Source organism: Monodelphis domestica, chromosome 8, assembly GCF_027887165.1.
Source record: "Monodelphis domestica isolate mMonDom1 chromosome 8, mMonDom1.pri, whole genome shotgun sequence".
Lineage (NCBI taxonomy): Eukaryota > Metazoa > Chordata > Mammalia > Didelphimorphia > Didelphidae > Monodelphis > Monodelphis domestica.
In genome coordinates this window covers 33272926-33300900 of record NC_077234.1, presented here as the reverse complement: position 1 = coordinate 33300900, position 27975 = coordinate 33272926, and the positions used below count along the sequence as shown (strand labels likewise).

Sequence of the window (27975 nt, the reverse complement as noted above, 5' to 3'; positions counted from 1 at the left end):
AACAGAAGGTCAGGGATTACATTTTTTCAAAAGTCAATGCCTCCATACATTTGAAATTTCTGCAGATTTCCAGCTGGCTAATTTATTTCTTCTCAAACTAAAGCTTTGTATTTCTTTCTTTTCAGGGTCGTCATGTTAAAACCGGGCAGCTCGCTGCTATTAAAGTCATGGACGTCACTGGGGTAATGTATCTTCTTCTTGTCCTTTAAAAAAAAATCTATTTAGCAGCTCCCCAGAACTTGATGAAGAGCGGTGTTCATTGAGTGGCTTTTGAGAGTTTCCTGTTCAAGAAGAATGTTTCTTCCCCACTTAAGATATCACATCCTTTGGGTTTGATGTACATAATTCCCAGGTAGCAGTAGGAGTTAGAGTCTACGTTTCTTACCCACAGTTGCCTCCAGCCAATTAAGCACCACATGGGGTTATGATGAGTGATGTGAGCTGGTGATTTACATTTAACATAGTTATCAGTAATTGAGTATGAAGAAAGAAATGGAATTTTCAAGGAATTAAAGCAATAAGCAAATGAATCAAAGAAGAGAATATAGAGGCATATATACATATATAATATATAGACAATAAATATATAGGTTTACACATGTGTATGTATATATGTATGTGTGTATATCAAAGGAAGATATAAAAATATATATGCACATACCAGCCTATACATGTATATGTGTGATATAGCAGGAAAAGAAATCTATAATGCATATATACATATATATATATATATACATGTGTCTATATTGTATATACACACATGTTCTGATTATTTGTACATGTATATATGTGAGTGTGTATACATGTATGGATATATTTTATCTATATCTGAATCTATGTGTCATCCATCCATCCATCTATCTATCTATCTATCTATCTATCCATCCATCCATCTATCTATCCATCCATTTATCTATCTATCCATTCATCTACATCTGTCTATCTCTGTCTATCCATTCATCCATCTATCCATCCATCCATCTATCTATCCATCCATCCATTTATCTGTCTATCTGTCCATCTATATCTGTCTATCTCTGTCTATCTATCTATCCATTCATCCATCTATCCATCCATCCATCTATCTATCTATCTATCTATCTATCTTTCTATCTATCCATCTGTCTATGTATTCATTCATCTATGTATCCATCTGTCTATCTAGCTATTTATCTATCTATCCATCTATATCTATCTATCTATTCATCCATCTATATCTATCTATCTCTCTGTCCATCTATCTATCTATTTATCTATCTATCTGTCTATCCATCCATTTATCCTATCTGTTCATCCTTCTATATCTGTCTGTCTGCCTGTCTATCTACACAATCGCTCAGTTTGGGAAGGGTACCCAGAACAGAAGTAGAATGAGGATGGGAAAAGTCTGAGGCTGCAGAAGAATGACTATCTCATATGGGGATCTTTGCAATAGAAAATCTGGAGGGTTTTCTCTCCTTCCCCCCCCCCCCATATGACAACTAGCCTCTGTCCTTATAATAATTAAAGTCCAATGTTCTTTTGTATACTCTCTTGCTTGGATGAACAAAGGAAAGCTGGAGAATGGCGCTCCTTCTGGGTCTTAAATGCAGTTATAGTGATTACTCCCATTCCTTTTGTTGGCTTTATTTAAAATATTTTAATGAATTTTTTCAAGAGTCCAGAGGCGAACTCTGTAGAAGGGAAAAACCTCAGTGGACATCAAAGGCATGTTAATATGTTGCGTATTGTCTTGGGGACTGTTCAGAGAGATCTTTCAGCTATGCCCAGATAAACATACAAAAGTAAAAAGAGAAGAGATTTCAGTTGGACCTGAAAGCGGATTATCCAAGACAAATAGACTTTGAATGGTTCCCACAAAGGTATCAAGAATTCATCAAAGTGAAAGCAGAGGAAAATACTCTCCAAAGCCAAACCACTGGGCTCTCCAATTCAGCTGTTCCCTGTGGCTGTTTTGCAGTATATCATCTATCACATGCTATTGTTGGCCTCCCAGTTAGTCATTGCTCCATCATTTATGATTTCACTTATCTTTGGCCATCTATATTATATTGTTCTTATATTTTGACTTATTTCTGTGCTCCATTTTATCTGCTGTTCTCTATTCTCAGTTCCTACGAAAACTCCACATGGGAACAAAAGTGAATTTCTTTGGGGTCCTTGATGTTAGAATCATAAAATTCCAAAGCTGGAATATATCTCAGGAGTCATGTAATAAGATCTCATTTGATAGATGAAGAAATCCTCCCAGGAAAAAGAAATGAGCTGACAAAGGTCATGTAGCTAGTAGGCAAAAAGATCAAGTAATTTTAGCATGAAAATAATAATTGCAGCTCACATTTAGCTAAGTACTTTGAGCTTTGCAGAACTCTTTACACACATGATCTCATTTGAGCTACATATTAACATCCCCATTTAATAGATGAGGAACCTTAACCCTAGACAAGTTAAATGACTTCTATATATTCAAACACTTAATAAGTTTCTTTGGCAAGATTTGAACTCAGGCCTTCCTGACTCACTATTTGAATACTAAAAAATGTGTTCACATATCTATTCTCATAGGATAATAGGTAGCTTATTGCAGGGGTCCTTAATAGAGGGTCCCTTGATAGATTTCACAGGATCCCTGAACTTGGATAGGGAAAAAAATAAAGAGTATCTTTATGTTTACTTACCTTTGGTTTCTTAGTTTATTTTATGCATTTCAAACCATGATTCTGAAAAGGGCTCCCTGGGTCTCCAGACATGGCCAGAAGAGGGGGGCCATCATTAGAGCAAGGTCAAGAACACCTGGGTTCCTACAACTTCCTCAGTTTAGAGTTGATGAAACTTGAAAGCTCTTGGAGCTGACCAAAACAGAATTAATCTTTCAGCTTTCTGAAACCTTGAACTGAGCCCTCCTCCCTTTTCTGAGAGACAGACAGATAGAGACAGAGACAGAGAGAGAAAGAGAGAGAGAAAGAAGGAGAGAGAGAGAGAGGAAGAGATTTGCTCAGTGTACCTAGTGGGCTGAATCACTGCAGACTGGACTGTCTCCATGAGAACTTAAGCTCCCTGATGGCTGGCACTGTGCATTTTTGTCTCTGAATTCCCAACACACAGTCTGGTGCCTGGTACAGAGAGGCAAGTGTGTGCTGCACTCAGCAGTGCCAGCTGAGTGTCAAATCTTCAGAGTGAGAGTTTCTGCCTTGGAAATCAACAAATGCTACAAATCAGGGCTTGATTGATTGTTTTGGTGGATGTCTAGACCTGAGAAAGTGGGGGAGAAAACCTTAACCATAATGCAGATTAAACTTAAAAGTGTGTCATGGGGAAAGTTGTTCTTTATTTGTTAGTTTGGAGGGGGTGGAGAGTCAATTGTTAAGCTTCTCCTAGTACAACAGTGCCTGGAGGGCACACAATAAATGCTCATTGAATTGGAACGCATGTAAATTAGAGAATAAGGAACATCAAAATCGGATCCTGCTCCTTTTTCCAGTAGAAATCCTTTTCTAAAGGCATTACCTGCAACAAAATTCTAGCCCCAGAGCTAATGCTGTAAATTAATTGGGAAGTTCATCTGAAACATAGCTAAAATGCTTTCTTTGAGTGAGATGAGTACATTATAGAGAATATATATGTACAACACTATACAGAGAGAGAGAGAGAGAGAGAGAGAGAGAGAGAGAGAGAGAGAGAGAGAGAGAGAGAGAGAGAGAGAGAGAGAGAGAGAATTAAGGTTATTGGCCCTCCCTACATGCCTTAGACACTTCTGGAGCTCTCTGCTAGTCAAGTCTTCTATTTTAACTTGGAGATGTTTTGGGGGAACAATGGGAGACTTCAGAGCATCAGCTTAGAGGCAGGAGGGGGGAGAGGGGAGAGAGAGAGAGAGGAAAGAGATGAGAGATGGATACCCCTATTTTGTACTACCTGTCTAACTTATTACATGAATTTTTAGACAAAGGAGCCCTCTCTTCCTTTCTGCTCCATTGTTCCATGGTTTCCTTCCACAGGAACTATTCATTCTCCTGCCAGTCTGAGCTGGCCCTGAGATCAATCATAATTCTGATCCCATTTTCTGGTGCCATTTTGTAATGTATTAATGTACTTGCAGAGCCATTGGGTTGCTCCATCAGCTTTATGGAAATTTAGGAAAGAATCTAATTGTCTGTCCCAAAGCAAATATTTTTAATTTACAATGGTGTTACAAATAGAACTAGGTCTTCCTGTTGTTCCATGGCAGCCAGAGCTATGCGGATAATGGGTTATTCCAAGAAAAGCCCAGATAGAGGCCAGGAAGTCCTCCATCTTTGACTTGACACTGTGGAAAATCCCAGCCTGACATCCTGGCTCGTATCTCTTGCTTCACTCTCTTGGTGAATGTGGCCAAAGTATATTTCCAATGGGAAAACCCCTATATAACCCTTTTTGCACAAATACTGTTTTCCCAACGCACTATATGAAACCCAGCAAGAATTTTCCCCTACAGATTTGTTTTAGTTTGGTGCCCTGAGGAGGCCCACATCTTCAGATCTCAGAGTGGAAAAAGAACACCTGAGGTCATTTACTCCAATCTCTACTTGGAACCCCCCCCCCCCAAAAAAAAACACTTAAAACAAGAAGTCATTCAATCTTTGCTTGAAGATTTGTAATGATGGAGAAGGTACCACCCCGTTGGTAATAATAACAATAATAACAACAGCCCTTGTATGATGCTTCAAAGGACAGTTAGGTTGACTGCTGATCCTGGAGTCAGGAAGACTCATCTTCCTGAGTTCAACTCTGGTCTCAGGCACTTACCAGCTGGTTACTCCAGGCAAGTCGTTTAACTCTCCTTGCCTCAGTTTCCTCAACTGTAAAATGAGCTGGAGCAAGAAATAGCAAACTACTCCAGTATCTCTGCCAAGAAAACTCCAAATGGGTTGGACACAACTTTAATAAATGAACAACTAATGCTTTAAGCTCCATGAATTTATAAAGCTTAATATATATGAAATTGATCTTCACAACAACCTTGGGAAGTAGGTATTATTCTTATCCCTGTTTTTCAAAAGAGGAGACTGAGACTGAGAAAGATTATGTGACTTGCCCAGAGTCACACGGCTACTGAGTGAGCTGGAGGCAAAACTTAAACTTAGATCTTCCTTCTTCCATAGGTTATAGCTTGTCTACTGTGCCATCTGTTGTTGTTGTTCCATTTTTAGTTATATCTGGCTCTTTGTGACCTCACTTCAGTTTTTATTTTGGCAGTGATACTGGGGTGGCTTGCCATTTCATTCTTCAGCTTGTTTGACAGATGAGGAAACTGAGCCAAGCAGGGATAAATGACTTGCCCAGGGTCATGCAGCTAAATCTGAGGCTATATTTGAACTCAGGAAAAAGAATTCTCTTGACTCTATGTCCAATACTTTATCCACTGTGCCATCTAACTGCCCCTACTATGTCATCTAGCTGCCTGCAATTAATCCATTCCTCATTCCAAGTGTGCTTTCCTTTCCCATTGCTTCTTAGGGTTTTAAAATCAACAACCATACCTCCCTCAAAAAAATAGCTCTAATTATATTAGAAACATTTCCCTCAAATCAAAAGGCAATCCATTGTAGCCTCCATCCAATGTTCACATTTCTGCCCTCTAGAGCCATACCAAGCCAGATGGATCTTTTCGTGTTCAAGCTTTTTAAATATTTATGCTTGACTATCCTCCATTTTCTTCCCTCCACACCCCTAAGTCTGTATTACCTTATCTAGGTTAAGCATTTCCAGGGTCTGTGACTGATCCTTAGATGGCATGATCTTCTTTTTACAAAACCCTTACCTTCCATCTTAGATTTGATGCAGAAGAGTGGTAAGGTCCAAAACAGTGGGTCTTAAGTGACTTGCCTAGGGCCATACAGCTAGGAAGTATCTGAGGCCAGATTGGAATCTAAAACCTTCTGTCTTCAGGCCTGACTTTCTATCCACTGATCACATAGCTTCCCCCTGAATGGCCTGATCTCAAAGCACTTAATAATTCTCATCACTGCCCTCTGGATTCTAGCGTATCAATCTGCTCTAAAAGTGTGGTACCCTGAGAACCACACTCTGAGTTGCAGATGCGGGCTATCATGCAGAGTACAAAAGGACTATATCCAACTTCATTCCTGTTGCTATTTCTGTCTTCATGCAGTCTAAGAAAGTGTTCATTCTTTTGGTTGTCTATGTCCTCTTTTAACAGTTGGGATTTTGAAAAGACTTGATTTTTTTTTTTATCAAGTACTCTATGACCTCTTTCAGAATATGAAACAATGTTGAAACTGGTGGTACTATGAGCTTCAAAGAATTTCTTAAATATTATCTTCATCATAGGCTGCCTCTCATTTAAAATAGTCCAGTCACTCTGTGATCAAATCCTGGAATTATTCCCTCTTGCAAATGAAAGCCTCTGAAAGATTGTCAGCCATCCTGCTGCTTCCAGTTCTCCCAGAGTTTTATCTGTTCTGGAAATTTTTTTAAAAAGTTGTTAATCCTCAATTATCAAATTAGTCAATACTTCCAGGATTTGTGGTTCTTCGGTGTGTGCTTCATTGACCAAGTTCTGGTAGCAACTCTTTTAGAGCTTAATAAATGCTATTCAATGGCCATTTTGGCTTCCAAATTCTTTACCTGCCTCTCTAAATGTGACTAGGTTGATCCTTGGATTACTGTGCCATTGAGTTTATGAAATATTATTGAAGTGCCTACCATGTGCCAAGTAGTGTGCTGGACATTGCAGAAATGAGGATAAAATAATCCTTGTCCTCAGGAAATGGATTAGAGAGCTAGCTATAGTGAGTCCCCAAGCAAACCCTTTTCTTGGATGCCCACCTACTAGGTATGTACTAGGTAGGCATTCTTTTTGGGTATGGTTATTCCTTTTTGACTCTTGATTTTTTTCCTTAGGCAAATTATGAAAAAAAGTAATTTGTTGGGGAGGAGGAAGAGAATGGCATTAGTAAATGGAGGATTTCAAGAAGACTTCATAGAGAAGTTGGCACCTAACCTTGGCCTTAAAAAAGGCATAAAGGGCAAAGAGCTGCCCGGTCTGGAGTCAGGAAGATGTAAATTCAAATCTATCCTCCGATATATAGTAACTGTGTGACCCTGAGCAAGTCACTTAACTTCTGTTTACTTCAGTTTCCTGAACTATAAAATGGGGATGATAATAGCACCTGTCTCACATGTGAATTGTGAGACTCAATTCTAATTATATTTATAAGGCACTTGGCTCAGTGCCTGGCACATAAATATGTGTTCTGTACATGCTTACTCCCTTCTCCCTTGAAGAGAGAAAATCAGAGTAACAGAGATTATTAGGAAGGGCATTTTAAGCATTGAGGATCATTTGTGCCAATATCTGAAGGTGGAATATGAAACTGAGGGTAGAGTAAAAAGTTAACCCATTTGAGCTAGATGTAAGAATGCATGCACATAATTTCTTTGAGGACAAGACTTGTTTGCTTTTGTCTTTGTAGCCCCGGCAGCCAATGGTACAGAACTGAAGCCTAATCCTTACCAAATTAATTAATTAGTGGAGAGTAGTAATGAAATTATGATTTGAGTAGAACTTGGACTCTACTATGTAACCCTTGAGAAGTCCCCTCTCAAATAGCATAATACCTCCTAAGATGTTTTTAGCAGATGGGTCATAAAGCAGATATGCTCAGATAAATGCTCTATCTTCAAATCCATCGAGATTCTCCAGATACCTTGAGTATACTCCTTGGGCAATCTGGTAAAGCCAATGGGGCCATTTGCAGAATCATATTTGTTGTTTGTACTCGTAACTGAAGAAATACTGGATTTCAAATAGAAGTTAATGAAAATAATCATGTTAAATGTTTCTCCATCCAAAGTTATATACCCACTGACACTTATCCATAGACTCCAGGTGAAAAAACCCATGCCCCCTAGCATTCAACCTATGGCACATCCTCAGGATTCAACTGCAACCATTTAATCGGGAAGCATTTATTAAGACTGTCTATGTGTTAGACACTGTGCTCTTCCCAGGGGGTACAAATACAAGCAAGAAGAAAGACAGTGTCTGCCCTCAAGGGGCTTATATTCTGAAGACAGAACATAAAAGAGAGAAACCATTCAGGGTCAGAGTGGTGAAGTTGGGAGCTCTGATTCTGAAGAGCTGGGAGGGGAATGAAAGATGATCGCTAGTCTCTGCCTTTTCTCTAGGAAGAATCAGGTAGGACAACAAGGTGGGATAGTAGATTGAGTGCCAAGCCTGGAGTGATCAAGCCCCAAGTTCAAATCTGGTCTTGGACACTTACTAACTATGTGATCTGGGCAAGTCATTTAATCTTGTTGTCCTCAATTTGTTTTTATCTATAAAATGAGCTGGAGAAGGAAATGGTAAATCATTGGAGTATCTTCACCAAGAAAGTCCTAAATGGGGTCACGAAGAGTTGGATAGAACTGAAAAATGACTGAACAACAAAGGAAGTGTCAAGGGAATCAAGAAGTGTTCTAGGATGAGAAGGCTGCCAATATGTGGTGGCCAAGTCCATCAAATCAGGCAGAATGAGGATCCTTATTTCAGAGACTATCACTTTGTACCTTGGTACCTTCTTTTCCCACTTCATGATGATGCTATATGAGCTTCCATCATCTTGAAAGAATAAAATTTGTGGGTTGCCAAAGGATGCTGAGCCTAAATCCATTGCTGCATGTTACCAATCACATATTGTGTGCAACAGGTGGTATGAGATTTCATTGGCAAGAAACATGACCTATCAAGGAGGCAGCATTCATGTCACGATTTGTTGTGTGGATCACATGAGGTCACATACAGTCCTTAAAGCTCAGTAGATATGCCAGCTCCTAGCTCGTAGAACGGATCTCAGGCTGTAATGATGTTGGCTCAGCATTTGGCTGCTGTCTGCAGTTCCACACCGGGCCTCTCCCAAAGCATACTGTGTCAGTCCCAGATTCCTGACCTTGGCTGTTTACATTGGGGTGTTCCCATGGAAAAATTAATCCCATTAAAACATGTCCGCCATTTGCCCTGCCCTTTTCACCTTTAAACCTGAGTCAACCCCAGGACTTCAGAGCCCAACATTTGTTCTGCCTCTGGGGCTCTAAGCTGGAGATCAGTGAAGCTATCTTGAGCTCCAATCCCAGCCACCCTTTCACCAGAGCCAGAAATAGATGAATGATGCCATGTCTCCTAGAAGGTGACGACGTGTGTCATGTAATGGGAGGCAAGATCTTACAAGGTGCTCATGAACATGACCAGGCTATCCTTCAGGGTTACAGGAGGGCACAAAGACTAGCATCAGAGAATCCTGGCTTCTGGGGTCATCTAATCCAGTGGATTCATCTTACAAGTGAGGAAACGGAGGCCACCACCGGGGGAAGAGACTTTCCCAAGGTCACATAAGTAATAAGTTGCAGAGCTATTGTTGAAGCTTAGGTTTCCTGACTAAATCCAGTGCTCTTTGTAATATACCATGCTCCTTCCAGTAGTGTACTAACCTCTAGTTTATCCATAATACACCATTCAGTTTAATTAGGTTTATTTCAAAAAGCATTTATTAAGTGACTTTTGTGTACCTAGGTATTCTGATAGACCTTGAGGATATGAAGACAAGAGGACAATCATTTCTCTCAAGGAATTGCATTCCATTGGGCAGATGTAGCAGCAGCAGCAGCAGCAGCAGCAGCAGTAGTAGTAGTAGTAGTAGTAGTAGTAGTAGTAGTAGTAGTAGTAGAAGTAGTAGTAGTAGTAGTAGTAGTAGTAGTAGTAGTAGTAGTAGTAGTAGTAGTAGCAGCAGTAGTAGTAGTTGTAATGACAATAACAAAATAATAAAAAATATTTCTGTAGCACTGAAGTATCACTTACACCACCATTACCACTATTACTTCTCCCCCTTCTCTTCCTCTTCCTCTTCTTCTTCTTCTTCCATTACTACTACCAGTATTATCATCACTACCCCCACCACAACTACAGCTTGCCAGGGGAAACACATCTAGTGTGTGAGATAGGATTTGTCCTCACATCTTTCTAACTCAAAGTTTGGAATGCTGCGCATTGTGTCATCTTGATTTCTTACATGGAGGGAATGAGGTGAAATGGGGAAAAGTCCTGTCTCAGGAGTTACAGGATCTAGGTTCAAATCCTGCCTCTGATTCAAAGAAAGCATTTACACTCAGAAATAAGATAAAGTTCTAGATCAGAGATTCAGTGTTTTGAGAATTTCCTAAACTTAAGAAAGGGATATAGAAAATGTTAATGATGCATATTATACTAAAAAATGTGTTGTGTGTAAATTTTTCCAGCAATCAGTTATTAAACAGCCCTGTTTATTCCTTATGTTACCTTGGGTAAGGTCCTTAACCTCCTAGAGCCTCAGTTTCCTCACCTGTAAAATGAGGAGGTTAGACCTAGGTCCCTTATAGCTCAGGATTTGTGATGGCAAAGCCTCTCTGTCACACAGGAAGGGGCATCTGAGATTGAGAAAAACTCCCCCACCTCCCCTCTCCTCTTGCCACTGCTCTTCTCTCTGACTCTTCTCTCCTTTTCTTCTCCAGTTCCCAGGCTCCCCCATCACCAGGCATGCCTTCTGATAAGCACCACTTATAACAATAAGCCCCCCACTTTTTCAAAGGGAGCACTTGAAAGGAGCTGAGGAGGCAGCAGGCAGAAGAGAGACTGAGCATTCCAGACTTGGGGCCCAGCCTGTGCACACAAATGAAATCAGGTTTAAAATGAACATCTAGGTCAGCCCTGAATGGGAATAGAAGTCACCAAAATGCCCTTGAGGAAAGCAGGAGCAGTGGAGGAGGGGAAGGTTTTGGTGTATGTGAAGCGTGTTCACCCACATGTACATATGTGTACGTTGGCAGACCTAGATCTTTTTCAGTACCAGCTGGGAGTCCCTTCCTTCTCTTTCCCCTATCCCCTCCCCTCAGGAACAAGCTAGGACAGAATCAGTGATAATGGGTTGGGGCTGGCTTCTGGGGATGATCTTGTCCATTCCTCCTCTTCCATATTTAATTGGCTTGTTAGTCCCTGGAGCGAGATTAAGCATTCTTAATCTTTTATGCCATGGACCCCTTAGGTAGTCTGATGAAACTTCTAGACCACTTATCAGAATCATGTTTTTAAATACTAAAAAAAAAATCATAGCATTTCAAAGGAAAGTAATTGTATTAAAATACCATTTTCAATTGACTAAAAAGGAGGTTTGAGGGAGCAGCAAGATCTTCTGATGGAACCAATGATTAATGTGTCTTGGAAAGCCCAGTAAGCCCCTAAGCAGACTTAGCCAGGTTTTAAAGTCAACCCCTCCTCATGATTTCATTAAGGGACCTTCAGGAAGTAATTCTGATTGCTCATATGACCTAGAGTTTGCCTTGAAAGAAAGACACCGGGATATCGGGGGTCATTATCTTATCTTTGGTCTCATGGTACCCACCTGAGAATACTGAGAGAATTGGATGCATGGTAGCCCTAGTATATGGTGATAGACTGCCCACTGCCCAAGCTGATTTGCAGAAAGACAAAACTACCAAAGCCATACTATCTGCATGATCCTTTCCCCCACCTTCAATTGCCTCTGCTTCCTTTATCTCTCCCTTTTTTCCTATAATCTACATCTGCTATCAGCATCATCATAAATACCCAGATAAACTTTGACTCTTCCCATTTATTCAAAAAAGAAAGGGAAGGGAGAAAGGGAAAATATCTCAGTAACTGCCCACATCAGTACATAGAGGGTTAGAGGTGAAGTCCCCACCCCACCCTGACACACACATCTCAGCCCCTTTCCCATCAGCTATCTCCCAGAATATACCGGAATATGTGATAACTACCAATGGGTGGCATTGGACTGTGACAGTTCAACTTTGATGGATACAAAGGAGAAGGAAAGAGTCTGGCTGAGTCTAATGAACAAAAAGAACAAAGGGAAGTCAGATGTCAGCACTAGAGTAAATGAAGAAGAGAATTAGAAAAGGAGACGGGGGAGATTCTGATGAAAACCCAGTGGAAGAGAGATTTCCCAGGATGTCAGAGTTGAAAAGCACCTCAGAGACTCGTTCAGCCTCAAATAGCCCCTTCCTAAGAAGAATGTGTACCCTTTACCTGCACATCTCTGGAGGGGAGGAGATGACTTGATCTACTGTTGAATAGTTCTGTAATTTTACCTTTTGCTCCTATTTCTGCCTTCAGAGGCCAAGGAGAACCCATCTCACCCTTTGCCCACATGGCAGCCCTTCAAGGACACTATCATGTCCTCCCTGAGCCTTTCCTTCTACAGGCTGATCATTCCCAATCTGTCCAACCAAGATTCATTTACCATGTCTGTATATCATGTTCTTTATAAACTAAAAAGCATTATACAATTGCCAGCCATTATTGTCTTTACTCCTTGACACCTGGGGATCTAACAGTTAAATCAGGCAAAGTTAGCTGGGTAGACAGAGTCAGACCCAGGGAAATCATTATGAACTGCCTTCAATGCCCAGATGTAGCTGGCCTCTAAGTAGTCTAGGGCCATTTCCAGCCTCATGGCCACTAGTAAAAGAAGCTCGGCTGAATGTGCCTACAAGCGTGAGGCTGATGACTGGCCATAAGGTTTGAGACCCTATGTCAGTCATGAGACTTTAGACACTCAAAGGAGCCTTAAAGTCAGGCTTGAGGTGGAGATGGAAGACAAGCAAGTAGACAGGTAGCATGTTGCCAGTGGAAGACTGCCCAGAGCATCATGAGCCTGGCTCAGGTTCTTCCTCATCCCCAGGCATCCGATTCTGTAGAATTCATGTGAGGGAGTAGATCTAGATAGCCTTTGAAGTCCCTTCTAAGCTCTAGATGTAGCATCATTATGTTGGAATATTCCTTGCAGTCTGAGAACCTAGCAAAAACATACTAAAATGGGCAAGCTCAAGAGAAAGCAAGATATGCCTTGTTTTGGAGCCTCATTGACCCACATCCCGCAGCAGTGATACTTGTGGCCCATCCTCCGGGTACCCTGGATTTCCAGACTATTAAAAGAAAGCAAAGCTGTGGATTTGAAATTAGCCATTTGAATTCTTATTTTCATCATTTATTTTCCATATATCCCTATCTACTGGCTCATTTCCTATTGCTTACAAAACATTCTCACATTTCCCCCATCCAGAAATAATAAATAAAAATACCCTCACTTGGTCCTTCTGTTTCCTCTGTCATCTTCTATCCTTTTGTGGCTAAACTCCTTTAAAAGGCTATCTACAATACGTGTCCTCAACTTTCTCTCTTTTAATTCTCTTATGAACCCTTAACCTGCTCATAATTTGACTTACTCCACTGAAATTGCACTCTCCAAAGTTATCGCTGATCCTTTAGTTACCAAAGCCAATGGTCTTTTCTCAGTTCTCATTCTCCTTGACCTCTGTATAGCCCTTGATACTGCTGATCCACACTCACTCCTCCTTGATCCTATCTACTTTCTTAGGTTTTCGGAACACCACTCTCTCCTGGCTCTTCTTCTTATCTGTCTACTTCTTCATTCTCCCTTGCTGAATTCCCTTCCAGGTCACCTTTCCAACATCTCTCAACTATCCTTCCTTCTCTCCTCTGATATTGCCTTCCCCCTGGTGCAGGCTCTGTAGCCACTGAGACCCCTGGCTGCCCTTCCTACTTTCTAGTCTTATTCCACTTTATTCTCCATCATGTACTTTTTGATCCAGTGGAGCCAAGCTTATGGCTGAACCTCAGTCAAGACACTCCATCTCTCAACTCTGGGCATTTTGTCTGGCTGGCCTCGATGCTGAGAATATTCATTCTCCCTCCTGTCTCCACCCAGTTTCTGACTTCCTTTAAGTCTCAACTAAAATCCCATCTTCCAGAGGAAGCTTTTTCCAACCCCTCTTAATTCCAGTGGATTCCTTTTCTTAATTATTTCCTATTTACCCTGTATTTAGCTTCTTTGTATTTTTGATTACTTGTATCTTCTATTAGATTGTAAGCTCCTTGAGGGCTGAGATGGTCTTTTGCCTCTTTTTGAATTCTCAATGCTTAGCACAATATCTGGCACATAGTAGGTGCTTCCTAGGTGTCACTTGATGAACATTCTCCATCCTGAGTTCATCTCTTCCCTGTCAATGCGTGGATAACATACTCCATCATGGGTTCTGTGGAATCTTGGATGAAAGATTACACCAAGCAAAGTTCTTACAACTTTCAAAATTGTTTCTTTTCTCAATATTGTTTTTATTATTCCTATTAGCTATTCCTTTAATGATACCATCATACAATCCCATGATGGAAATACATCTTGCCTCCCTTCTACTCATAGGCAACATCTCCTCTCTTCGGAGTTAAGCTCAGATGTCCCCTTCTATAGGGGGTCTTTCCTTATTGCCCCTCCTGTTCCCAGATTTTGTATTCACTCTCTATATACACTATATTTTCTTTTCTATGCACTAATTATTTCCCAGCCCTGTTGACTAGAAGCTTCTTGAAGGCAAGGACTATTTTTTAATCTTTCTGTTTTCTAGCACAGCGTTTGACATAATAACTAAGTGCTTAATAAGTGCTTCCAGAATTGAATTAAATAGCCACAAGATTTAATAGGAAAAACATCAGGGGGAAACGACTCAGTTTCATCCTGCCACTGGAGTACCCATTATCAGAAAAAACTCCTAGATCTAGAAAAATATTCTTGGACTCAGTATAAAAATAAACATACAGAGTAGCCTACTCTTAAGTTGCTTTGAATATCCATATTCAGAAAGCTTGCAAACTTAGAGGGGGTGTGCGTGTATGTGTGTGTGTGTGTGTGTGTGTGTGTGTGTGTGTGTGTGTGATAGTTGTACTGACACATGTTGTTGCAGTTCAGGGAAGAAAAAAGATTTGTATTTACCATGAAACTAGAACAGCTAAGTGTCTGCTCATTTTTACCATCATTTTTACCATCCTTGGCCTAATGTTATTTGTAATAACTTGGTGTTCTGGGGTGCCTTTCATCTGTGTATCTCAAAGTACATTTCCAAACTCATTCTCCCAACTGCACAGTAATATAATAATACATTATTATAGTAATAATATAGTAAACATATAAGAATATGTGTTTGCTACATATGAAATTATATATATAATATGGTAAAAATAATATGGTAAAATAATTATAGTAATAATAGAGTAAACATAAAGATGAGAAAATTGCATTGAGCTTATGTTGCTTTGATTCTTCTCAGAACAAATCCCAGAGTATACCAGAATTCCATGGTTTCTTGACCCCTGAGCTTTGGGATCTCTTCCCCCATCACATCTCTCTCGGATCGTATGTAGTCCCTTCCTATTTCAGTTCCTCTAATTTTTTTCTTTCCCTCCCTCCGTTGCTACCACTTATTTCTTTGTTTCAGTTTTTATGAAAACTCTCAATATTGATTCTAGGGAAGAAATGTGGTAAGGGCTGGGCAACTGGAGCTAAGTGATTTGACCAGGGTCATATAGCTAGGAAGTGTCTGATTTGAACCCAGGACCTCCCATCTCTAGGCCTGGCTTTCTATCCACTAAGCTACCTTTTTTTTTTCCTTGAATCTGCTTCTCTTATAGATATTTTATTCTCCCTCTAAAAGGTTATATCTTTATTTTTCTTTTTTTCTACCCTTCTTTTCTCATTTAAAACCTAAAAAGATTTTAAACATTTTGATAGAATCTTATTACCCTTAGAAGGGGCCTCAGCCACCATCTAATTCAGGCTAAGCCTGAAAAAGAATTTCATTTCTACCACCTTCGAAGAGTAGGTATCCAACCCTTGCTTGAAGATCTCCAGAGAGAGCAAATAATCCACTGTCTCCCCAGGCGACCCATTCCACTTTTCTTTCCACCTTCATGCCCCTTCTCTTCCAGTGATTCCTTGTTGTTCCCTTCTTCTATGATTAGAAATTGACACACGATGATAACTGAAAAGTTCAAACTTCCCAACCAGTCGCTAATCTGCTTGAGGGCAGGAAATGTACTACAAAATTTTTTTCAACATTCCATATGATTCTTGTCTCATTAGAGTCTCATTAAATATAAGAATGAATGGCTAATTCGCCATCTGTTGGCATGTTCGATCCATTCCAATGAATCCTTAGTCAATCAGCAAGCATTTGTTAATCAACTATTATGATCCAGATCCTGGGCAAAGACAAAAAGCAGGTCCTACCTCAAGGAGCTTACCTGGTATTGGAGAATGCCACACGCACCTCTTTAGGTATGTGCAAAGTTCTATTTTAGGTACTAGGGATACAGAGACAAACAAATTGTTTCAGTGGAGTGAATTTTCTGGGCTAAGTGAAGTCCTGGGTACTTCCTTATTCGAACCCCCAAAAGGCTGAATAACATTCTTGTAAATCTACCGCATTTGGTCTGTAGGGAACGAGTCCTACTCCTTATGCTGGTGTAACCATTCCCTAAGGCCAGCCAGACATGGCCATTATTAGGAAAAAGCCAAGGTAGGAAGGTCCATTCCCATCCCCATCTTTGATTGGAAAAGGTAGGCTTTGAGACTGATGACAAATAGAAGAAGAAGAACCATCAGCCTGGCAGGATTTAAATGTTTGCAAAGCATCTCGGCCCCAATGAGTGCAAAGCAAGAATCTCCTGAAATGGTTGCAGAATTTGAATTCACATTGCCTATTTCCATTGGCCTGGTGATCGTTGTTTAGTTGTTTTTCAATCATGTCTGATTCTTCATGCCCATTTAGGGTTTTCTTGGCAAAGACGTTGGAGTGATGGTGTGACATTTCCTTCTCTTCCATTTTTAATGTAATTTTTATTTTAATTAGCGAGAGTGTTTTCTTTTTCATGCAAGTGTGAACCAAGGAACTAAACTAATGCTTGGTTAATACTGAAGTGTCGTTCCTAAGTGCCAGCATATAAGTCATTGTCAAGGAGAGAGTCCTTATAACTGGGGGAATCAGAAAAGGGCCCCTAAACTGAGCCTGCCAGGGAGCCAAGAGTTCCATGAGAATGAGAGAGAATATTCTGTGCCTTGCACGGGGGTCTCATCTGGCTAAATTTGCCATTTCCAGAATCCTAAAGACATTAGCTTTTCTGAAGGTCTCTCACCTGCAAAAAAAGAGGCAGATTTATTTCATCTCCTCAAATTATTAAAAACTGTAATACAGTCAATCTGAGCCCCCCCCCCCCCCCGAAAGATCAGTCAAAGGCCAATGGAAAGAGCATTGGCTCTTGGGTTGGGAGTTAGGAGACCTAAATTCTTATCCCATCTCTTATCTCTATACTCTAGTGGCCAGGCATCATCTCCACTTTCTCCCCACAGGACCCTTTGTTTCTACTCTTGGAACCCACCCACCCCCCAACCATTCACCATAGGTGAAGTTTCTCTGCCTTGCTCAAGACCAAGCCTCCACCTCACTTTCTAGCTGCCAGCTTCAAAGTATGCCACCAGAAACAGAACTTCATTCCCTCCTCTCCACCGCTTCCAGACTTTTAAGTGTTTCCTTCCCTCCTTAGAGTGTCAACTCTTTGAGGACAGTGACTGTCTTTCTTACTAATGTTTATATTCTGAACACTTAAGCACATGTATTTGCAAGTGATAAATAAATAATAAATATTCTCTCTCCCTCTCTGTCTGTCTCTCCCTCTCTCTCTGACTGTCTCTGTCTCTTCCTATCTCTGTCTCTCTCTCTCTATGTGTGTGTTTCTCTCCCCTCCCATCTCTGTCCCTCCCTTCCTCTCCCTCTCCATCTCTCTCCCTTTCTCTGTCTCTCACTCCCTCTCTCTGTCTCTCTGTCTGTCTCTCTAAGTGTTCATTATGTGTCAAATATTGTGCTAATCACTTTACAGACACTATTTCATTTGATCCTCATAATATCCCTTGAGGGTAGATGCTAGAAACTGAGGCAGATAGAGATCAGGTGACTTGACAATACAGTCATACAGCTTAGTAATAGTTTGAGGCCAGATTTGAATTCAAGGCGTCCTGACCCTAGTCTCAGTGTTCAAGACTGAACTTGGAGAATTCAGGAAGTTTTCATGGAGGAAGTTTCATGGAGGAGTAGCTATCTACCTACGTACCTACCTATTTATCTGTCTGCCATTCTCTCTCTCTTTCTGTCTCTCAGGACCTCAATGTCTCCTCCGTAAAACTGAAGAATTGGACTAGATTTTGTCTGAAGTCTGATTCAGCTATAACTTTCTGAGAAATCACTCATGTCCAATTCCATGCCCATGTTTGGTCACCATCGAAAGAAGCTAGAGAAATGAAAGATTTGCCTCGTTATTTCATGGCATTTCGAGAGGGTGACTGCAGGGACATACAAGGAGCGACAAAGCCAAGTATTTTTAGGAGACACGGCCATCAGCCATAGAAAACGCCCTTTGTCAGTGTGGCTGTCTTAGCTAGCCTGAGTCTTGAGTTGAAACAAAGCAGATCATTAGACCAGTATAAGAATAGGACCTTCCAGTCATATTCCAAATTCCAGAGTTAGTATGCTTCAGCTAGAGTGTGATGCCATGGACTGGATTTGTTTAAGGAAAGTCAGCTCAGAGGGGTCCAGAGACCCTGCCATATGGAAATCAATTAAAGGCATGTGAAGATTAGAGAAAAGGAGACTTGGGGGAGGGGAGGTATGAGAGCTCTCTTCAAGTCCTTGAGGGGCTGTCATGGTGAAGAGGCTTTGGCTTGTTTGGCTTGGCCCCAGAGGCAAGAACTAGGAGTGATGAGTGGACTTGCAAAGCCTATTTCATTCAGCTCAATAGGACAAAACATCCTATTAATTAGTACTCTTATTCAACCAGTCACCAACCATTTACTAAATGCCCACTCTGTGCCAGGCACTGTGTTAGGGATTACAATGACAAAGAGAAAGGAAGAATTGCCTGCAAAGAGTTTATAGTCTACAAAGGATAAAAACATGGCGACAGAAAGGAGACGAATCAATAACCCCCGAAAAACCTTCTTTGCCCTCTGCTATCAGAATGGTTAGGAAAACTCTCAAGTTCTGTTTGAGTGTTTTCAAGGGAGTAATTTGGGAGAGGGGAGGCAGTGTTAGCAGCAGGGATTCACAGAGAAGGTAGCTCTCGGGCTGACTTTCATAAGAAGCCGGAAAGAGGCAGAGGTGGAGAGGGAGGGAATTCCCAGCTTGGGAGGCATTCTATGCATGGGTCCTCAGATAGGAGATGGGATGTGGGAAATGTTTGAGGAACAGCAAGAAGGCTGCTTTGACTGGAACATCAAGTGTGTGAAGGAAAATAAAGTTGAACAATCTAGAAAAGGCAGTCTGGAGTCAAATGGCGAAGGATGTTAAATTGCCAAACAATAGAACAAATGTTCTTAGAAGCCTAGATATATCTAGAGCAGGAGCATGACATAGTCACACCCATCCCACCAACCTCACAAGATGAAATGAAATACAATATGTAAAGGAATAATATCAGCATTGATCCATATCACCTTTTTTTTTAACCCTTACCTTCCATCTAGAATCAATTCCAAAGCAGGAGAGTGGTAAGGTCTAGGCAATGGTGATTAAGTGAATTGAGCAGGGTCACATAACTAGGAAGTGTCAGAGGCCATATTTGAGCCAAGGACCCCCCTGCCCTACCCCAACTCCCTAGATGATGAGTCAGGTTACCTAGCTACCCCTCTTTTCATTTTCTAAGAATAACCATCATCCTTTAGCCAGTGTGTCTATAAACCTTCATTAAGAGCCAGGCACTGTTTTAAGTGCTAATGATAGAAAAAGAGGCAAAAGACAATACCTCCTTAAGCAGCTCACAGTCTAATGGAGGGAAACAAGTAAACAAATATGTACAGGCAAACCATATGTAGGATAAATACGAAATAATTAAGACAATAGTATTGATTGGGAAAGGCTTCCTGTATATGGTGGGATTTTAGCTAGGACTCAAAAGAAGATAGGGAAACCAGGAGGAGGAGATGAGGAGAGAAAACAGTTCAGGAGAAGGGTCAGTCAGAGAAAATGCCCAGAGCCACAAAAAGGAGTTGCAAGAAAGTCAGGGTCCCTGGATCGAAGTATGTGAGGGCACGGAATGAGATGTAAGAAGATGGGAAATATCAGGGAGGGTGCTTTGGGTTATGAGATGCTTTGAATAGTAAACAGAGAGTTTTATATTTATTAGAAAATTCATTATGTTTTTTAAAAATATTTTTACTTTTTCCACTATTAAGCATTTATTTTTTTTTCCTTCTTCCCCTGTCCCACTGGAGAGAAAAAGAAATCTGATGTTACTGTATTATATAAGCAAACATAGTCAGCTTTCTAATCCCATTTATCATTTAGTTGATCTTAAAATACTGCCATAAGTATTTTTCCAGTTTTTATGTATAATAAAATAGGACTTGAAAAATACCTCTTTTTTCTTCATTTTCTGGTATATAATTTTGAAATTATTGTTATCCAAATATTTAAGGTAGTATTGCCTAGTGAATAGAATGCTGGCCTGAGAGCTAAGAAGACCTGGGTACAAATCCTGCCTCTGAGATTGAGTTTGTCCAAATCACATAACCTCTGTTAGCCAAATGCCTCCCTAATAACTACTAATTATGAAATTATAGAAATCCTCCCAATAATAAGATCTGGCTCTCTCCACTTCTCAGCTGCTGCCCCATTTCTCTCATTTTCCCATCTAACTTCCAGAGTGAGATGTTTCCACTTGGTACTGGGTCTATGAACTTCCTTAGAGCCCACTGGCTCCTCTTTCCTCTCTGATCTGGCTTTCATCTTCAGCAGTGACGTCCTTTCAATAAAACTCCCTTCTTCAAAAGCAATGTGTCCAGTGTAACTGTTGGTGTTCAGAATCTCTGTTGTCTTTCTCTGTTCTGTCCACTCGTGTACCACACTTGGTCAGTGGCTGCTCATTGATATGAATGGCCTTCCAGTGGTCTCGAGAGAATGTTGCATAAGAATTCCTTCCTTCTTCCCTACTTAATGAGAATATTAAATGGGTTGAAAGCACGTTCTTTCATTTCCTAGAGCAGTAAATAAGGCAGTGACCAAATTTCTAGCAATTTATGGTGCTAAGATTTAGAGTATGCCAAGAGTACCTGGACTCCTTCAGCAGGTAGGACCAGCTGAGTTAAGCACTTGTATGAGTGTATCTGACTCTGTCTCTGTCTATTGATTATCTATTCAACTTTATCATCTAATTTCTCACTCTCAAAGTCTGTACTCTCTATTTCTATTTTCTCTCTATTATCTTGAACTTATCTATCATTTCTTTCTTCTCTGTCATCTATTTTTCTCTATATTGTCTCTATCATCTCTATCATCTCTCTTTTCTCCTATCTTCTCTGTATAACTTTTCTATTGTCTCTATCATCTATCTCTAGATGTACTGGATCATCTATCTTTTCTTTCTCTCTCTCTCTCACTTATGCTTTTGATTGACTGACAAATTAATTAGTTGAAATTGGAAGCTTCTAAATGGTGGCATTCTTCCCTCCAACATTTCCACAATCCCAGAAGCCACATCTCAATTTCTTCTTGGCTGGCTGCTTTCTCTAAGACCTCAGGCTGTCTCCTGCCACCTTCCATCTATTCTGTATACAGCTTGTATGTATCTGATCATTTACATGTTGGTTCTCCCCATTAAAATGTGAGCAACTTGAAGGCAGGGACTATTTTTGCCTTTCTTTGTTCCTACAAAGATTAGCGCAAGGCCAAGTACACACTGTTAGCTCTTAATAAATGCTTGTTGCCTGCTTGCCATCTTTGTTTGCTGATCCAAGTCTTACATTCTCAAGTACCCCTCACCAGCTGAATGTCTTACAAAATTAATTTAAAGCTACTTATTCCAGGGTCCAGACTTGTTAGTTGCATCTCTCTCTCTTTTCTTTAACCCTTATCTTATGTCTTAGAATTGAAACCAGGTTAAGGGTTCCAAAGCAGAAGAATGATAAAAACTAGGCAGTGGACGTTAAGTGACTTGCCCAGGGTCATAGAACTAGGAAGTATCTGAGGCCATATTTGAATCCAGGTCTTGTGGACTCCAGGCCTGGCTCTCTATCCACTAAGCTACCTTGCTGCCTCTGCTAATCACATATCTGAAGGGACCAGTTCTCCATTTGAAGGTCTTAAAAAGTTGATTTGTGGCTACTTGCTCAAGGGACCATAACTGGACTTTCAGGCTAAGATGATGACAGAGTAGAAGCAAAGGTCTTCTTCTCCTCGCCACCAACTGTTATAAAATGCCTCAAAAGGACAAAAATCAACATCAAGGGACCATACCTGCTAATTAATCTGTCTACATACACAATCCCAATCTAGAATCACTCAAAAGTTTTCCTCCTAATGGAACGTTGACGTTATGTTTGCTTATCTGTCCACCAGGAAGGAACAAAGCATGGCAGACCTATTGACTGTTCTGTGGAGATGATGACACCCAAATCTACCAGATAGATCATTGTGTTTCATCAACTCATTTTCTTTGTCCCATACAGGATGAAGAGGAAGAAATCAAGCAAGAAATTAACATGTTAAAGAAGTACTCTCATCACCGAAATATTGCTACTTACTATGGTGCTTTTATCAAAAAGAATCCCCCGGGAATGGATGACCAGCTCTGGGTAAGTGTCCTCGTCACATTTCATTTTTCTTTTTTCCTCTTCTCTGGATTTTAACTGGTGGACTGAATTTGCCCTTGTGGCTGTCTTCTCACCTCTCTGCAAACAGCTTTCTTCCCTTGATTATTGTGAGATAGAACCCTCCTAAAATAGTTCTACCTGTCTGGTCACTCCTTCTCAGGTCACTTTGCCAGATCATCTTTATTGATCCTGTTGGCTCCCCAGGATCCCTCAGGTCTCTGTCTTGGGTGCCTTTTCTTCTCCCTCAATACTGTTTTGCTCAGTGATCTCATCAGTTCCCATGACTGCATTGATCATCTCTATACAGATGATTCTCAAATCTATTTATCTAGCCCCAACCTGTATCTTTGTTCATTGAGTTATATGTGTATAGATAATTTTGGCCCCAGACAAGGTAAGCCACTTGAGGCATTGTTGTCATTTATGACTTTGTATCCTCAGTGCCTAGCAAAGTGCCTGGAATGTATTAGAATATAATGAATTCTTGTTGAATCCAATTGTGGTCTTTCATTCATGGCTCTTCAATCATTCCTTTGTCATTGAGGATGAATAGACAATTTATATTAAAATAATGTTAAGATGATGAGTGTCCCTGTCCCACATCTCCACCCCAGCTTGTTTGTATTGGTATTTGATAGCAAAAAACCACCAACAACAGATAACCTGTGGTCTTTTGTGCTCTCAATGTCCCCTCTAGCATAAGGGTAACCAAATCGGTCTAGATTTCTAAGACACCTATCTTAAGGGCCATCTAGACTAACCCCCTCATTTAATACATCACAAAACACCCTAAGAAAAGAGGCATGACATGCTCAGCATCATTTATTATTATTGTTCAATTATTCCAGTTGTGCTTCACTCTTCATGACTCCATTGGGAGTTTTCTTGGCAAAGATACTAAAATGGTTGCCATTTCCTTCTCCAGCTCATCTGACTGAGGAGGAAACTGAGGCAAACAGGTTTAAGTGATTTGTCCAGGGTAATACCCCTAATCAATGCCAGATTTGAACTCTGGTCTACCTGACTCTATTCCCAGTGCTCCATCCATTGTTCCACCTAGCTGCTCATGGTTGCATTGATATTAAGCAACTGAACTTGGATTTGAATTTGCATCTTCCTAAAATACAATACTCTTTCTATTACAACATCCTAGTGAATATTAGGTAATTTTGCATTCATAATTTTGCAAAATTAGGCATTTTGCATTCACCCAAAATGACCCAAAATGTAAAGACTTTTCCTCATGCCTTCAAGCTAAATAAAGTATTGCCAAGATGATTCTTTCAGGTGAAACTAGAGGGTTTCGCACCTCACCACTACCAATGACGTTTCCAGTGTCTGATTGAATTATAACCTGGGAGAATTCTATCCTGCTTGTTGCTGAGATAAACACTTGTTTCACCCCAGCTCCAGATAATGGCCAAGTGATTCTCTTTTATCAACTGCTCAGGTCGCAATGCGGAAATCAAAAATGGGAGTTCTTTCAATAAAGATTAGGATCTCCCAGAAAGGCAGTGAGCTCTGACACAGAGCATCGCCCTTATGCTTTCCCTGCCTGTCTGTGATGAAGAGTGCTTGGGCCCTCTTCCACTGCATAACTCTCCCTGAGATGTCAGAGCCTGGGAAATGGACTACTTGCCCTGAAGTTAGAAAACCAGGCAATGTGTTAGCACCTAGAATGGGACCATCATGTCTGTCAGAGGAATTAAAAGCCCCGTTAACTTCTGAGGACCCAGGAAGTCAAGTGGGTACCATATTGGTCCAACCCTAGACAGAGCAAATCAGATTTGGATGTTGATTGTAGCTTTTCTCTATATGTCAGAGCTAGAGCAGCCATGATCTAAACTGAGACATCAAGAACTATGGTTTTGTTTTGTTTTTTTAATTTAATTAAAAGGTGGTCAGTTCTTCTCAGATGATTCTTGTTGACTCTGAAATGATTCATTATTCCGTGTCATCAAGCAATAATTAAGCATTAGTTAGGTTAATGTCAGGACAAAGTTGGCACTGTGGTAGAGCAATGGCCCTGGATTCAAGAAGACTCACTTTCCTGGGTTCAAATCTAGCCACAGGCACATCCCATCTGTGTGACCCTGGTCAGGTGACTTGACTCCAATTAACCCTTACTGTTCTTTTGCCTTGGAACCAATACACAGTATTGATTTTAAGACAGAAAGTAAGGGTTTAAAAAAAATCAGTCACATTGGGCTCAGTCTCTCTTGAGTCCCACAAAGCACAGTCCCTACTTCTTACAGCCTCTCCTAATAATAAGAATAGTAAAAGTTAATATTTATTTGGCACTTTAAGATTTGCAAAGTGCTTGACAAATATTGTGCAGAGCTTGGCACCGTACATGGCACATAGTAAGTGCATAATAAATGCAGCTAGGTGACTCAATGGATAGATGACTGGGCTTGTAGTCGGGAAGACTCATCATGGTCATGAGTCAAATTCATCCACAATCACAAGCTTTGTGACTCTGGGAAAGTATTTTAATCCAATTTGCCTTGGTTTCCCCATCTGTAAAATGAACTAGAGAAAGAAATAGCTACTTGTTCCAGTATCTCTGCTAAGAAAATCCTAAATGGGGTCACAGAGAGTTGGACATGACTGAAAAGAGTAAGTGAAAACAACAGTAAAAGCTAGTTGACTTGACATGTTTTTAACACCTCTATGCACAGATGAAACTAAATAAGGTACACCCTTGACAGAAAGTCCCCCAAGAAGAATTTTGTTTCCTCTTTCCTGATCCTACCCTGAATAGTATAGTGATGAGTGTTCTAGACTTGAGGCTATTTAGCTGTGAGCTAGTCTTTGAGTTTCCTATAACTTTGGTTGAATTACTTTACTTCTTAGTATCTCAATCTCCTCATCTATAAAATGGGGATAATATCTACACTTTTACTGGCTTTGCTCAAAGGGAAAGTGCTCCTAATCCATTCATGTCTTCTTAAATGTAGGATTGCTTTTGCTACTTGTGCTTTTTTTTCCCTTTAGTAGCATCCCTTTCTCTTCCTCCCGGAGTCCAGAGTCTCCTGTTCCCTTTACAGAATCTCATAATTAAAAGAAAACTCAGCTCCCAGCTAAATAGCAAACTGCCTATCCTCCACTCTCAGTGGTCATCCAAGTATACAAACGCCAGTGGCTTCCCTTCTTCCAAATTGGAACATTGATCTTTTATCCTCTCCCTCTGTTAGAACAAGAACATATGTGGTACAAGTCATCTACATTGGATTCCCTTCATCTGAATGAATTGTTGTGAAGGAGTTCCTTCCAGGATCATTTAGGCTGTCAATCTATGGAAGGAATCTTGGGCAGCAGCAGACATAGGAAAGTGGTGGTCCTGGATACCTGAGGTCCCCCTTGAAGTGGACTAAAGTCCAGGGGGGCCCTTTGGGATCAGTGGTCTGTGCTCTGACTATGTTCTCAAAGAGCTCCTGTAGGGGACCAACTAGGTGAGGGCAACTAGTTACACATTCTTCAAAGATAATGTGGTTGGAGGAAGCCATATCTCTTTCTCACTGAATTCCTTTAGAACCAGGATTCTCTTTTGCCCCCTTCCTTTACCTTTCTGTCTACAGTGAGGTTAGCCCTGCTCCCAGGCTCTTCTTGTCCTCCATCTGCCCCTGGGCACCCAAATACACATGGTCTGACTCATGTAACCAGAGTTTTGTTCATATCATCACCGTCTATTAGAAGAGAATCCTTATGAGCCTTCAAAAGACCTTAAAAGTCTACATTCCTCCTTTTTCAGATAGACTATTAAGGCCCAAGATGGTTAAATGACTTTCCTTTCCTAGGGTCACACAAGTGAACCAAGATTTCACCATAAGCCCCCCGATTCTAGTTCTGCTCCCTTCATAAATATATCTCTGTGCCTTCTTTTTCTTTTTGTTTCTATTAGTGGAGCACTGTCAGATAAAGATATTACATAATAAAATAATGGTATACATATCATTATTGCATAGGATTACACATGCATATCCTATAAAACCTGTTTAATAAAGCTGTCCATTCTGTGTCCTACTCAGATAAATGTAAAGGTAGTGTTGTTACTTGGTTATAAGTGAAGGAAGGAAGGAAGGAAGGAAGGAAGGAAGGAAGGAAGGAAGGAAGGAAGGAAGGAAGGAAGGAAGGAAGGAAGGAAGGAAGGAAGGAAGGAAGGAAGAAAGGAAGAAAGGAAGAAAGGAAGGAAGGAAGGAAGGAAGGAAGGAAGGAAGGAAGGAAGGAAGGAAGGAAGGAAGGAAGGAAGGAAGGAAGGAAGGAAGAGAAGGAAGAGAAGGAAGAGAAGGAAGAGAAGGAAGAAAAAGAAGGAAGGAAAGAAAGAGGGAAAGAAAAAGAGAAATGGAAAATGAAAGGGAGGGAGGAAGGAAGGAAGGAAGGAAGGAAGGAAGGAAGGAAAGAAAGAAGGAAGGATAAAGATTCAATATTAAATATTCAACAATCTTTTTTTTTTGTCATTGTGAATATTCCTTCTACGTATGCAACCAACCAGTCAAAAACCAAGCATTTATTAAGTACTTTCTATGTGTCAAACACCACAAATAAAAACCTGAAACTAAAATAGATCTTTTCTTTATGGAGCTCAAATTTTGTGGGCTTCTTTAGCTTAGAAGATTGTCTTTGGGAACTAATTTGAACAAAAAAAAATCTATTCTGTAGTCACCTTGGGTATAAGTTTCTCTGATGATATTTTGTATTCATTTTGTTTATATTATATATATTTACATGTTTATATGTTTTCTCCATTGGAATATAAACTCTCTGATGGCCAAAACTGGTTCACATTTGTCTTTTTATCTCCAGCTCTTATTCCAGTGTCTGGAGTATAGTATTCATTTCAACAGTTGACTTGACTATTGACTCTTTACTCTGTCACTGGTCTTCTATGCCTCTGGTTATCCTCCACTAGCATAGCCTCTGAGCCCTCAGTCATTAACAGGTGAACAAGTTAAGGGTATAGTGCAGGAGACTTTTATTGAGTACTTTATCGTAATAATTTATTGCATGAGTGTAGGACAAGAGACATTTATTGAACACCTATTATATTGAAGGATCTGGACAAGCTGTAATCTCTATGTCAAAAGAAAAGAAGCAAAAAAAAATGGGGAAAGATCCTTTATAAAGTCATTTTTATTTTTTGTTTTTTATATATTTGTTTGTTTTATTAAAATACCAAATTAACTTCCTCCCTTTCCTCTCCCATTAGAAAGGCATCATTTAACAAAAAAGGTATATATTTATGTTATATGAACATACACATATACATGTACACATAATATACACATTATGTTTGCATGTGTATTTTATATTTTTATTTATTAATATCTTATTTAATTTCATTTATTTATTATTATATTTATTATTCTTTTAAATTATAATATTTACATGTGTATATTTATGTACATACACA

General features: G+C 40.2%; 1 protein-coding gene across 15 annotated transcripts in view; it reads left to right on the top strand.

Moving 5' to 3' along the window:
• Positions 1 to 27975, top strand: part of TNIK (TRAF2 and NCK interacting kinase) — a 443964-nt gene that overhangs the window by 231860 nt on the left and 184129 nt on the right. For all 15 annotated transcript variants that reach the window (XM_056806807.1, XM_056806811.1, XM_056806809.1 and 12 more), the window contains 2 exons: positions 126 to 182; positions 22419 to 22544. In XM_056806807.1, the coding sequence (XP_056662785.1) occupies positions 126 to 182; positions 22419 to 22544 (183 nt within the window). The remainder of the gene's footprint in view (positions 1 to 125; positions 183 to 22418; positions 22545 to 27975) is intronic.